The sequence below is a fragment of the Tyto alba genome, unplaced genomic scaffold, assembly GCF_018691265.1.
Source record: "Tyto alba isolate M040663 unplaced genomic scaffold, T.alba_DEE_v4.0 Super-Scaffold_28, whole genome shotgun sequence".
NCBI classification, from domain to species: Eukaryota; Metazoa; Chordata; class Aves; order Strigiformes; family Tytonidae; genus Tyto; species Tyto alba.
Genome location: NW_024881302.1, coordinates 7,004,628 through 7,019,491, shown reverse-complemented (window position 1 = coordinate 7,019,491; position 14,864 = coordinate 7,004,628). Strand labels below are relative to the sequence as shown.

At 45.8% G+C, this 14,864-nt stretch overlaps 1 protein-coding gene across 2 annotated transcripts; it reads left to right on the top strand.

The window, feature by feature from the left end:
* Positions 1-2,340: 2,340 nt before the first annotated feature.
* Positions 2,341-14,156, top strand: LOC104358006 (cytochrome P450 2W1). 2 transcript variants are annotated; one of them, XM_009963526.3, is made up of 9 exons: positions 2,341-2,650; positions 5,072-5,234; positions 7,103-7,252; positions 7,346-7,503; positions 8,301-8,474; positions 9,481-9,622; positions 10,002-10,186; positions 10,709-10,850; positions 12,630-14,156. In XM_009963526.3, exons 1-9 carry the CDS (start codon positions 2,453-2,455, stop codon positions 12,818-12,820), a joined length of 1,503 nt encoding a protein of 500 aa, XP_009961828.2. In that variant the 5' UTR covers positions 2,341-2,452; the 3' UTR covers positions 12,821-14,156. The 2 variants fall into 2 exon arrangements, with proteins under 2 accessions (XP_009961828.2, XP_032839609.1); XM_032983718.2 differs by lacking the exon at positions 2,341-2,650 and having other exon boundaries at positions 5,070-5,139; positions 12,630-14,154.
* Positions 14,157-14,864: the final 708 nt, after the last annotated feature.

Sequence of the window (14,864 nt, the reverse complement as noted above, 5' to 3'; positions counted from 1 at the left end):
CCATACTAGAGAGGTGAGCACAGGGATCCTGGGGCAACATGGAGCCAGGACATGCTTAGCAATGCAGAGTGAGCAATATTCCTAGCCACGAATGGCTCAAAGGAAATAACTGAATTTCTAACTCCAGAAAATCACAACTGCTGTCTGAAACAGGACATGGCTCTGGATGGCTCTCTGATGTGGCCTCCTGTGGCTCCTGCCCTTGCTTAAAAGGAGCTCATTACAGTAAAAGCCAGCAGGAGTTATCTGAGGCTGCAGTCCTGGATGCACTGCTGGTCAAGAATGGGACTGGCAGGGAAGGCACAGAGATTTTGGAGGATTTAAGTTAATTTAAAGAATGCAGGGCTGGTGCTGTACTGGCTGGCTCTCCCCAGGCTAACTGGCAGCCCGGTGGCTACGCTTAGAGGTGGGTGCACGATGCCCACAGTCAGTCTCCTCACCGGCACCACCTGGTTCACACGCTGTGGCAGCAGGGGATTTGCCACGTGGGCCCAAGGGACCGAAGTCAACCCGGCCTGCGAGCACCCCGAGGGGCCCAGCTGCCCCAGGAATGCACCCGGAGCCGTGTCAGCGCCTGGCAGGTGGTTTGTGCTCAGCTCTGTGTGCTCAGGCAGGGGAGCACGTAGCAGCGCGGCTCCGGAGCGAAACACGTACCAGACACATTATTGAGACAGGAATTTCTTGTCATTGAAAGAGCTTGACTTACCTTTGTCATTTTAATGCATTGCACTCAGAGCCTGCTTTGGGAAAAAAAAAAAAAAAAAACACAACAATACATTCCCCCCCACCCTGGCTTTTCAAAGATAATTTAAGTCTCTTTCTGAAAGGCCTTTTTATGATTTCAGCAGCTCACAGGGCAAGGATGAAATACCAGCAGAAAAGGCAGTAACACATAACTTTCGCACTGCAGGGTGCTGCTGGTCAAACAAAACCCTGCAGGAACAAACATTTTTCACAGGGAGCAGAGCGTGTGCCATCCCAAGTTCTCATTGCAGTGCCCACATTCTGCGTCCTCTGCCAGCCCTGATCCTTCTTGCCTGTCTTTACAGCCCCTCTGCCTCTTCACTCACTTGAACAGGCAGGGTTGAGTCATCCTAGGCATGCTCTGGGGGAAACCGTTGCCTCCAGCCCATTTCTTGGAAACTAATAAAAAAAAAATATCTCAGAAATGTTGCAACACACTTGCTTCTTCTGCTTCTGGGTGGCTGTTGTGCTGTAACATCTCCACACTGCGCAGGCAGCTCCAGCATGCAACCAAGCAGCCGTTTGCTCTGGGACCGTGCTAACCGTAACTGTGCCGTACTTCGGAGTAGGTCCACTTCCTTCCCTATCTTCTTTGCATTCACAAGGCTGAGGACCCATATTTCCCGAGTAATGGCCTTTTATGATCTAACCTTTGGATAAATGTACCTTTAGTCTTGTGCTTCCTGATCATGTAAGACAGTTCTTTCTTCCCTGAACAGTTTTTTTCCATTGGCTGTTTGTTCCCAATATCCTCTTGAAAACCACTATTCAATCAGGTAGATCTCAAATCTTTCTGTATAAGATTTAAACCTTTATGATAGATGCAAGCTCCAGGTGTTTAGCATCTTTGGCTTAAAATAATTCCATTCCCCTGTCTTGTTCTCCTTCTGAAGCCAGTTAGGTCAGCTGGCTTCATTAACTTCGTCCCTCTGTATCTTAGAAGCTGCTCTTGCAAAATGAAGAAACCTCCCAGAAGTTTCAAATCTAATTTTGTCTTCCATTCTACTCATGAAACCACTCATGATCACTTGATCCAAGCTAATTTTCCATGGCTAGCTATTACATGTCCTCTACTTCAGACACAAAGTCTGAAATCACATCCCTTCTGGGCAGTTCAGAGCCGACTTTATGAAGAAGTTTACGGGCTACAACCCCCAGGGATACATGGGCTTTGCCATTATTAACAACCTTTGATCTCCACTTGACATCAACAAAGCTAAAGTTTCCCACAACAATACTATTATTCTCTCTAGTAACAGGGAGATCTCAAACCCTACCCAGATCTGAATCTGGAGGTTTCTAATAGGATTCAAAGAAACCTTTTTATTTCCCCATGTCAGCAGAGTGTTTGGAGGGTCATAGTACTGTTAATAAGGGACCTTGAGGTCTCAGGGGGTGGAGGAGGCTATAGAGGAATGCCAAGCACCTTTTCCCATGTATATGTTCTTGCACACACATGCATGGGTTTGTAATTTGAAACTCTCTTTACTTCTGGACAGGCTTTGCAAACTGCTTAGACCACATTCTCTGAGGTGTTTAAAGAGGGTGGAGTATGCAGTATTTATTTAGGTACTCTACAAACCTTAATAAGAATCGAGTGCTTGTAGCAATCGCAGAGAGCAAACAGAAAGCCAGCTGGCAGAAACTGAACAGTGCCACTGCATTTTTATTGCTTCTAAACCCCAAAAAACAGATTATTACTAAAAAAATGTCTTTTTTAATTTCATTTATCTCTGATCCTGCATTAATTTGTCTGCTATGTGCAGCAGTATTATTAGCTGTACTTTATTTTTCAACTGGCTATAAAAATTCAGCTTTTAAATTTCCTCCTGGTCCAACTCCTCTTCCGATCATTGGTAACCTGCACTTGGTGGATCTTAGAAGGCAAGATAAATCACTAATGAAGGTAGGACAACAACCCCCAAACCCAGACCCTCATAGATTTTAAATCTGCCTGGGATATATCAGCAAGAACTTTTTGTCTTTTTTAATTCAAACTAAATTGTAAAGGTGTGAAAATAGATTTCTAATATTTTTCTGGGCTTCTTCTAGCCAATGTCTGTGCTAATGCAATGTCATTTATGAGCGATCAACCATTAAAAAAAGACCTCTGGGTAATATGGGATTTCTTCATGTAATTGTGGTGATGTACATGAAGTATATAATGCTTGTGGGATTTGGAATGTTAATTTGACAGCTCGGACACCCAGAAATCTTTTAAAGCACTAGGACATAACTAACATGAAACTAAATTGCTTCCCTCCCCTCAGCCCTGGAGAACTGGCAAGGGGAATTCCACGATCCAGTGACCCCAAAACTGCTTTGGAGAGGGCCAAACCCAGATGCCCCATCGCAAAAACCACTTCCCTCTTGGATACGCATTAAAATCTAGACAGCAGCACAAGGGAGGGATGGAAAAATTGCGCTAAGGAGCCAGAATGAATAGCCTGCAAGCTCTTCTATTAACCTGTAATTAAGACAACTTACCCCACTTATGGTGGTAAACAGTTCTTCAGTGCAGGACGAGGCTGGCACAGCCCGGGGTGTTTGTTAGGCTGCTGAGTGCTCCCCCCTTGCTTTAGCAGACAGCACCCTCGGGGACCGACCTGCGCCGGGGTCAGGGAGAGAGTGAGCAAACAGACAGCGGCGGTTCATGACCAGGCGTCGACACGGCTCCCGTAACACCGGTGCTCGGCAAACACTGGCAGGTCTCTGGGAGCAGCCGAGTGGTGGGTTAGCACTGCCATGGGGTGAGGCTCCCAGCACCTGGAGTTGTTATGGGCAATGTCAGGGTTGGGGTCAGTTTACCCAGCGGGGCTGGGCAGACGTTGCTACAGTCTCTGAATGGTGGTTTGGTATTACCTCCACATGCTTTCATCACCTGCTAGGCTCTGTTTGGTATCGCCTATGTTTGCCTTTACTTTGGGGTTACTCCAGAGGGATTATCCCCCAGCTCAGCCCACAGAGAGCAAAAATTGGTGATTGCACTGAGCAGCAGGCACCAGTGTTTGCTGGCTGGGCACCCCGATGGGGTGTCCCTTCTCCCCTGCAAAAGCTGCCGGTGGACCCGGCACGGGTTGAGGCTGCAGGCATACACAGTGTGTTTGCTTAGGCAGCAGATTTGGACTATGGCTTCCTATCACCTTGCTCCAGCCCAACCCAAACTCTTCTCGGCTGTCCCCAAGTGCTGCTTCCAAGCTGTCAGGGAACAAGATGCAGCTGCAGCAATGGGGAGGAGGTAGGCAGGAGCAGTCAGCCTGCCCCCGTCCCCAGTGCCCCAGGGGGGATACACGGGCAGGAGCTGGGGGCGGGCATGACAATCTCACCCTTGTAAAAAGCAGACGTGTAGCAGCAGGCACACACACACGATGGTCCTTACGGAACGTGGATTCCCTCGTCAGCCTGCCTCACTCTGCCGCAGACCCCATCCTTGGCAAAGAGGAGTGGGGATCTGCACACAGCACGGCGGCTCCGAGTGGCACACTTAGGACATGCCAGCGGGACCACATGCTCCTGGAAGGATTTTTAGCCTCCTGAGGTACTGCGTTGCCTTTGAAAACCACCCAGCAAGGCACAGCTCTGGCGAGGAGCTGCAGAGAATTTGTCCTGGGGCATGTAGCAGTGAAAGACCTTCTCTGTGTTATTGCAAAGATACGTCCAGAGCCCTCTCAGTGCAAAACAAGCATCACTTTGTGTACAAGCATGCGGACGGCCAGCCTCCTGCTGTGGGTTTCCCTGCTGTGCCCAGCTGAGCTTTTGATACCAAAGCCAGGTCTGAGTAGAGGGGCATGGATTTCCAATTTGTGGTCATCCAGCACAATTAAACGCCTGGCATGGGACAAACAGCTCCCCTGGTCTAGTAGCAGGGATGCAGGAGTGCTTTGGTATGAGAGGAGCATTGTATCAAAGATTTCCTGTGTGACAGCATCATTATTTTCACTGAAATGTCTTCTCTTTTCGTCTTTCTCCGGTTTGCCAACTTGTCTTGACATTTGAGGTCCTGTCCTTAACTCTAGGTGGGTTTTTTGTTTTGCATTCACTTTCTCCTTAACAGCAAAACCCGATTACTAATGCACTGATGGGGGTGGGGGTTCTTTCATGACAAAAAGCCTAAAATCCATACGAATGCCAGCCAGGCATCCGTACGAAATGCCTTGTGTTTGATCATGATGAGCTCCAGCTCACAGGCACTGTTCTGCAGGTAGCGGCTCCCGCAGCCGTTCCCAGCAGGATGCCAGGATGTAATATATCCTTTCAGAAAGCAACGGGCACTTGCCCCATGCACGCTCCCTCCCTTCCTGACCATCACAGCTCGCTTCTTTTTCAGCTTGCGGAAAAATACGGCCCCATCTTCACCCTCCACTTTGGGTTCCAGAAAGTTGTGGTCCTGACCGGGTACGAAGTTGTGCGGGAGGCGCTTGTGAACTACACAGAGGAGTTTGTAGACAGACCATCCATCCCAATATTTGACCAAATTCAGAACGGAAACGGTACTAGAGCAATGAGCGGGGGTGGGCGGGAGGGACGACACCGTCGCTTAGTGCCAGCCTAGCTGTGCATCCCTGGAGCCCAGCTTTTAAACATCCCCCTTGGACCCTCCTGAAGCCAAGGTGACGGAAAATATCTGGCTTTCCTTGCTTGCATGCAATGCCTCCTGGCTTTTCAACATTTTTGCTAATACACCTGCAGCTGACCCATAACCTAAACATTCAGGGGTGAGGAGTGGGATTTTTAAAGGCACTGTGGTAATTATGAGGTTAATTTCCATAAGATGTGAATGAGAGCGGCTCACCACCACATTTACAAACCTTCCCCACAGTTTCAGGGCACTTTGGACTAACTGGTTTGGCTGTTCAGAGCTGTAGGGCTTTTCCCTTTCTCCCACTGGCAGGTGCCACAATTTTGCACATCAGTCCCCCGTGCCTTGCCTCCCCACAAAGGTTCTTGGGTGGACAAACATGAAACAGGTTCAGGCAGAAGCAATAGCCTGAGTCTGGAAATTCATCCCCACAAACAACTCCATAGTTTTTCCAAGGCAACTCTCCATCCCTGAGTATTTCAGAGGACTTTTTGCCTTGTTTTTCCATCCTCTGCTTCAGTTAAGGCTTTAGCTCTGAGCATCCAAAAGGCAGCTTTTTATGCTGGTCACAGGCTGAAGTTGGGATTACAATTAGAAATTAAATTACCCAGCCATAATATCAGTAGATGAATTTATCGCTACATAAGGGAAAGGAATCAATGGGGAGAAAAGCATTTTTCAGACCTAATTTACATGTAAAATATCCCTGTGGGAGACTGTCAGTATTGCACTATAAGTCCTTTCACACTTACCTTCTCAGCCCAAGTCTGAGCCGCTTAGAGGTGACCCAAAGCTGTAAATTCACAGGGCCTGTCAAGTAACAATGGTCACAAATTTTCCCGTGAACATTTTTTCTTCAGAAAATTAAAATTTGTTGACTCTGAAGTTGTTTGCAGAAAAAGAATGATCCAGATGAAATTGCATAAATTAAAGAAAAATTTTAAATCAAGTTTAGAAATTTGCTTTAGCATTTTTAGAGCAAGAAGTTTTGCTTTCCAAATTAAAACTACACTGTTTTAAAATAGCGTTTACTCTAGAAAAAGCAAACACATTTAAAAACCTTGCAACGAATCCAGTTTTTCAATTGACAATCTGAGATAGTATTTGGATTACTGACACAATTTTTTCTTTCACTATTTCCAGTACTTGATGGGATGAAATACCTATCCCTGCTCGGTAGTGTTAGTGATCATCAAGGCATGAGCTCAGAAACTTCCACAAAATGATAGTACTTTTTCCACTGCTGAAAATACAGTGTTGCTGGGAATCTCAGTAAGACAGTGCAGCACTGACCAGGGTTGAGGAGACTGAATTATCCCATCCCACATAGATAAAATACCTTTATGACAGGAATAGGATGAACAGAGAAGCTTCACAAATACAAGGTTGTTGCTTGAGGTCTTAGACTTGCAACCAAATAGGGTCAGAAAGGTTGCATGATTGACTTAGAACAACATTCTCTCCAGCTCTACAGCCAACCCGTACTGGTCTGAAAGCCATACCTGCTTGTCTTGCACTCAGGAGAGGGCTGGGACAAACTGGGTTGGGTGGGAGCTTATTGTTTCCAAGCTACAGGCTCAGTGAGACTGGGAGAATGGAGCTGAGAGAATACAGGGATGGGGCACACAGAAATGGGAGACCCTTAGTCCCTAAATCCATGGGAAACTGGGCAGCAGAAACACTTGTGGAGATCCCTCCTCATCCAGTCCCCTATTTTGTTTCGTGCGGTGGGGCTCCTCCGTGCATGAGCCCAGCGGCGATGTCTCACGGCCTCCCCAGGTTTGTTCTTCTCTATCGGGGAGCTGTGGAGAACAACCCGGAGATTCACCGTATCCAGCATGCGCAACCTCGGCATGGGGAAAAAAATGATAGAAGGGAGAATTTTTGAGGAGCTTCACTTCCTTATCGAGATGATCAAATCCTTCAAAGGTGAGCTGGAGACCATCACAGTGCTATACAGCCTCATACGTGTCACTGCTGCCGCAACATCTCACTAACATTTCCATCCTCCTCCAATTGCAGGGGAACCTTTTAGCCTGACATCCTTCAACTGTGCTCCAATCAACATCACCTTTATCATGCTGTTTGGGGACAGGTTTGACTATAAGGACCCAACATTTCTCACTCTCTTAAGACTCATAGATGAAGTTATGATTCTTCTGGGATCTCCATATTTGAATGTAAGTAATCTGTCCCACAGATTAACAGGTTTTTACACTGACATATTACATTTGTGAGCCACACAAGCCATAGGATTTGGTTCAGCAGTTTTCAAATGTTCAGAAGCAGCCATTACAACTAAAATGTGACAGTTCTCCATGTATCACCATGGTCACCACAAATGTGCTGTGAGATTCCCCTTTGCTTTTCTCCTTTTGAACCATCCTGCACATCTGTGTAGCACTAATATGAGAACAGCACTACGGTTATTTTAGCTTCATGGAATTTTTTTTTTCTTTCTTTTTCAACATAATTGCACTATCTAGGATTTCTTTGTCTTTGCTGCATTTTCTAAAAAGACACATTCAGTGTTGATGTCTAGGTGAGTGAGATTTCACAGACTGCATTAAAAATGCTTCCTTGAAGAGGGCCAGGAAAACTCACTTATTTTCAAACTCATAGCCAGTCCTTCATAACTGATGTTGTAAAAAACTAACTAGTCTCATCCTGATCTAAACTTGCTGGTGGCCTGGCACAGTGGAGCTCCATCTCTGTTCAGAGGCTGACCAGGCTGTCACTGGTAGAGGATCTGTTCATACAGAACAGCATAAATGCTTAAAATTAGGTAGCACTAAAGAAAGGCTCAAAGGTTGCAAAGCCCTCCATTATGAAAATCTGCCCAGGAAGTCCCTGGGATGCTAAGATACTACTACTACAGGACAAAATTCAACTGATATGTCATGCCTTAGGAAGAAGCTGTTTCAGTATACTAGTATTTCTGCAGACTTAATGCTTCTCTTTTTTAATTCCTCATTAGTATTTCAATTTCTACCCGTTCCTTGGATTTCTTTTCAAAACCCACAAGATTATGCTTGGGAAAATAGAAGATGTGCGTGTCATTTTAAGGCAATATATGAAGGCAAGCAGGGAGGATATCAATGAGAACAGCGTGAGGAGCTACATTGATGCACTGATATTCAAGCAACAAGAGGTATTTGTCTACTTAGTTCTGTTGACTGGTTGCAGTGTCTCCTTTCGATTTTCTAGCTAAAACAGTTGCTGAGTCTTGATTTCAATCATGTCATATAAACCTATTGAAATCCAGGCTGTTATTCTAGTGGTATTGAAATCAGACACCAGTCTATTACAGTTGGTGTAATTTATTGCAGGGATTTTTCTATCAAAATTAGGATATGAAAGCCACTGTCTCAATCTGCTACTAAAATAGCAGTGCTGCTAATATGAGATCAACTCCTTGTTCCTGGTAGAAAATGCATGAATTCACATGAAAGCTGACTCTGCCTTTCTTTTTACAAGAACAAATCAATTAATCATCGATACTGTTGCTCTAAGATGAATGATACACTTAAAGTACTTGAATGATAATTCATCAGTACAAGTCCTAGCCCTGTCCTGTATCTTACTTTAGTAGCGACTCGGCAGTTTCACATCTCAGTTGATTTCATTCAACAGAAAATATATGGGCTCTGAGTTTTTAATTCTTTCCAGCTGGACCAGGGCCAAACTTAGGCACTAAGTATTCTACCCAGCTACGTGGAGGAAGGGTCGGTACAGTCCTAAAGCCTAACAGAAATGGCCTGAAAGGTTATTTTGAACATTGTTCGGGGTTCAAAACTGTCCTTGGACAGGAGGAGTCTCTCAGAGCTACGATTAGCTGAATCTCCTTCTGTACAGGGGAGAGACCAGGCTCTTTCCAAACCTGTGACGCTGAGTCTGTTAACAGCATCTGGCCCTGGACTTCAGCCTGCTTCGGGGTGGAGATGGATGCCAAACCAAAACTCCACCCCAAACCTTCCATCTTTGGTGCTCCCATCTTTGGTGAATGCTGTGCATTCAAGATCAGGTCTCTTTTATCACCCAGGTCACAAACACAAAATCGTAGTCAACAGGATCCCAGGCTATGCAATATTTCCCAAGCTTGCTGAATACCAAGACTGATGGTTTTAAGACCTTTCTTATCACTTGTGTTTTTCAAGGAGAAAAACAAGAAAGACAGCCTATTCCATGATGACAACTTAATAGCATCCATACTTGACCTGGTCATGGCGGGAACAGAGACCATAGCCACAACGCTCCAGTGGGCCATTCTGCTGATGATGAAATACCCAGAGATTCAAAGTGAGCTCCTTCTATTATGCTCTGTCCATGGCATGGCTGATATGGGGAAGGGAGAGGCCTGGCTCTTTTCCCTTAAGAGCTGAATCCCATCTGTTCATTGTTATGAACTCCTGATGTAATTAGATGCTGTTCAGAGTCACAATAAATTAGTCCCTTTGTCTTGCTAGGAGAAAGGATGAGTGGAGATCAAAGTATGATGCTGGGGAAACAACCCATCCATGTGTCTGAACTAGAAATAAAGCAGGGAAATCCAGGCTGCTGTTTTATTAATCCTCTCAGACCCTCCAGGCCCTGCAAAAATATGTTTTTCACAAAACTGAATCTGAGGAGGGAGCTGGATTCCTTGCTGGAGAACATCCCCTTTGTTTGTTCCTTCCAGAAAAGGTGCAGGAGGAGATTGGGAGAACCGTCAAATCTGGAAGCTGGGCCACATATGAGGATCGGAAGAATATGCCATTTACAAATGCGGTGCTACACGAAGTGCAGAGGTTTATCACCCTCCTGCCCCATGTTCCCCGCTGCACTGCTGTTGACACCCACTTCAGGGGTTACTTCCTTCCCAAGGTAGGTAACTGCTCCCTCCCAGGAACACACCGCCCCCTCATTTTTGCTAGTGCCATTAAAGACTGGTTTCTAGAGGGAATTGTAGGACTGAAGCCCAAAGTAAGCATCCAGAATCACCCCCAGAAGAGTTTCTTCCTCTCTGGTGACTATGCTGAGTCCAGAGAGACTGGTATTGTAGGACTCAATTCAGTCCCTCTCATGCTCAGGACTTCCTCACTCCACAAGTGACCCTGGTTTACCTCCTTGATGCCATCTGCACAGTGAAGTATCTGCCAGGGAATTTACAGGATTTGACCCTCTGCTTGAGGTTTTCACAGCACCTCCTGGGGTTTGGCTTCAATCCTTTGTACTGCTGGGAAAATCTCACTGACTTCTCTCTCTATGAGCTGATGAGATAAAATCCTCAGGGTCTCCAGTACTCCAGGTGGAGCAAATCTCATGGGACACCAAAGTCTGTGTCACAAAATGAACCAAAACAGAGCATTTTGCTATCTGTTGTGCCTCTATGTCCTTTTCTTCCAGGGTATAATTGTAATCCCATCGCTTACCTCAGTGCTGCTAGATAAGACACAGTGGGAGACACCACATCAGTTCAACCCCAACCACTTCCTTGATGCTGAAGGGAATTTTGTAAAGAGAGAGGCTTTCCTGCCCTTCTCCACAGGTAACTAAAGGGCTGATCTGCACAGAGCTGAGGCTATGGCAGAACCATTTTATTACAATATACACTGATGTGCACTTCATGGCTAAGTACTGCCTTTAACTCAGTCAATAAGCAACCAGGCAACTGAATGGAGTAAATTATTCTGCATCCAGGCAAATGGCTGCTCTTAGAGAACACCTCTACCACCACTAAGGAGGTTGGTTACCAAAGAATCAACAGAAGAAAAAGACAAAGAGATATATTAAATCCAAAAGAAGGTGGAAAAATGCCTTAAAGCTGTAAAGAGTAGGTAGATAATCGGACAGGAGTGATAGGGCTGCCAGCCTCACTATGCATGGGGTCTTGTGAGCTCTCCTGGAAGTGAGGATACAGTCCAGGGACCCTCAAGTCCTGCTTTGAGGAAAGTCCCACGTGTGAGTGGGTCTGATGGACAAGGCCTCATCCATTGTCTACCAGAGCCAAGGAGGATGGTCCCAATAAGCCTTGCATCTTGGCTGGTTATTACAAGCAGCAGAGACCCAATATGGGACAGAGTACACCAAACCATATTACTCTCACTATGAAATCTTAAATCCAAGGCCCTGGATTGTTCCCACAAATCACCTTGGATGGTGATTCTTCCAGTGGCACTTTTGAGAACTGCCAAGGATTCCCAGAAAGACGTGTTTTTTTAGAGGAAGAAACACAGACCCATGGTTAGGGGAGATGATAGAGCACTTGGCATCTTGACACTACCTCCAACCATCATTTTAGTCAAGTCACAAACTTTTTCTTTTCTTTTTTTTTTTTTAAATTTCAGTTGCACCTGCAAAATATGATTAACATTCTTTCCCTGAAGGGTCATAAACCCAAGTCCCTTGGGACTCAAACTGAGATAATGCTAGGAATAGTTGCTAGATATCAGAAACTCTCCCCTGAGCCATCCTAACAGAAGAAATGTCACTTCCACTGTGCCTTCCCAACAGCTTCCAAAGGTTGATGATTTCCAGAAATGCCTGCCACCCAGCCCATGCGCTCCATGGCTGCAGCAGTGTGCATTACGAGAGGACACGGCTGGTTGGAGTAGTCTTGCTGGGAGTTTAACAAATCCCAACACTGCAGGAGCCCTTAAGTACTATAAAGGGAGATTTCCTGCAAAATCCTACAAATCCTCCCAAGTAACCCTGCACTTTCCAGCTGTTCCTCTGAAAGGATTGCTTGAAGGAATTCCAGAATGTGCTCCAACCACAGACCCTCAACAGTGCCTTCTGACATTAGGAAGCCAGTCGGCGCTGTCCACCAAGTGCTTCACCTGTACAGGGGTCATCATGCAAAGCCTGAGAATCTAGCACAATGAGGGAGTAGGAAAGAAGTAACACAGTCTTTTCTAACAGTTGGATGCTAGGATAAATTGTACAGGAAAAATTAGTTTCAAACCATTCCGCTTTGGGAGGAGGTGGTATTTTTCTCTCAGGCTGCTTTTCAAAGAGAAAGAGTTAAAGATGCTGAGAAGGTTGGAAGAGCTATGGAGAGGGTACATCATAAGTGCCTAATAACCCTGTAACATGCCTGTGACTTGCTGCTGCAGGTAGTTGTGGGATAAAAGAGACCAGGCAGGCACACTGTACCAGTGTGACTGGGACAGATACCTTTAGCAACACAGGCTCCTCTGCTCTGAAACGCTCTGGTGTGTTTCAAGGTTTCATTCCTGCTTCCATTGCAACATCTCAGATGCTGTGTCCATGGCAAACACTCTAGTTCAATCTGTCCACCAAGTAAACACACTGCTTTCATCTGCAGGGCGGAGGAACTGCATTGGAGAAAGTCTCGCCAAGATGGAGCTGTTTGTCTTCTTTGTAGGGCTGCTGCAGACATTTACTTTTCAACCCCAGCCAGGAGTTTCAGAGTCTGACTTGGACCTTACTGTCCCTCAGACGACTTTCACGTTAAGGCCTCAGCCTCAGGCAACCTGTGCTGTCCTGCGTGAATAACTACAGCCTTGCTGAAGAGCAGCCCAACAAGTGGGGAAGCTGCTTAGACCCAATTTAACTATGCTAGGACTCACCACCCCCCATCCTGCCACATCACCCTCTTTCACATCCCCTTCTCACTGTCTCCATCCACACCCACTCTGTTTCTCTCCACCACTGCATCCACCCATAGGTTGCTGACCCCTCTTTGCTCCTGTGCTGTGAGGGGTGCATATGATCAGTTAGAAACCATGATCGTGGTTGACAAACACATACTTCTTCTCAAGACAGACTGTGCAAGGATTCACTGGAGGGATCAAGGGGCTGCTCTGGTGAAGGGGATACAGCCCACAAGTAGTAGGTGTGACACCCAGGTTCCTATGGCAAAGCAGTGAGGTTCATAACATCGCAGAAATCTGCCCAAAATCTGGAGGAAAGGCACACCACTGTTTGCTAAAAGCCACAGAAATACACTTTGGGTCACACACTTGGATCGTCTGTAGGTACCTCCTGAACTTTTCCAAGCTCCCTAATTACCCATAGCTTCTATGAAAATCCTACCAGGCTAGGCAGCCAAGTCAAACACCGGGAGTGAAAAAACAGATCAATTCATGTAATTTGATGACAAAGTTATTTCTACCTTGAACAGTGTCCTGAAAGATGTCTCAGAGTCTACAAACCCGTTTAGATAAGCAAATGCTGTTACCACCAAATTCAACACTGCTTCACAATCTGAATGAAAGAAGATCCACTTTTCTAAATTTGCAGTCTAAATCATAAGGCCATATGAGATTTGTACCAGCAAGCAATCACAGAAGGCTAATGATACAGGCCTGTTTCTAGTTTTATGGTTTTCTGTCTTTCCTGATCCTGTTAAATAGGAACAAACACTGTTCCTCTCTTCAGACCTCCTGGGTAGTGTTAAGAGCTGACGTCAGCAGTCAATCTGGTATTTGGGATTGTCTGGCCATTGGAACCAGCCATGCAATTTCCTTGCAAATGGTGTCTGATTTCACAATGCTTGTATTGCATACACACACACGCAAGGAGAATTGGGATCAGGGATTAGAGACGTCCTGGTTTTGGTTGTTTTCCTTTCCTCTGTAGCTTTGTCTGGCTGTTTTCCCCATCTGTAGCACTCTTATCTGCCATCATATTACACAATCTTATTCCAGTTGATGTATAGCTCAGGCAATTTTCATCCATTTATCTGCCTGTGAACTGCCACTTCTCCATATGCATTTTCTTATCATGTGCTTTATCATATTGTTTGTTTCCCCCTTCATGGGAACGAAATAAAGTTTTAATCCCACGTCTTCATTATATTTCATATGCCTGCCACCCAACTTTACATTACACAGAAATGGAAATGTCATGAAAGATTGATCCTGAGCCCAGAGTGACAACAAATATTATCATTTTACTTGTATCTCATAGGTGAGAGGTTCTGCATACCCTCATCCTAGTGAAAAACAGCTCAAGAGGAGACCCTCTTTTTCTGCAGAGTGGTTTCTCCAGGGCAAAGCGCTTTCCCTTTCTGCGCAGCTATGGGCTAATAGTCAGTCCTGGGGATGGCCTTGGTTTTTCACTTTTATGTCTTCAACTCTTAGTTGCAGAGGCTGAATGAAAGGTTGCCACCATAGCTTCACTGATGCTGGTGCTGTCCTTTTGTTTAGTGCCTTGGATCCTGAGCTTCTCACCTCTTGCTCTCCCAAAGCATTGCCTGCTGGCAATGTCACTCTTGAGGAGTGGTGGCAGCAGGATGGGGTCTTCTTCAGGGAAGGCAGGGAGGGATAGATAAAGCGACTGAAGAGCAAGCCACATATCAACTCAATGAAGGAAGTCTTGGCCTTGCTGAAATAAAAGACGACTTTTGACTTTGGCTTCAGAGAGGCCAGGACTGTTCCTGCACTAGCCCCTTCCAGAAGTAGTATGAACCCAAAAGACAGATATGGCAACACTCTAGGTGCTCCAGGGGACAAAACTGGGCTGGGTTCAAATCTGCACAAATTCGCTGGTGGAACATCAGCCCTGCCCCTTGCCATGGGCTCTCAGGTTCTTGGCT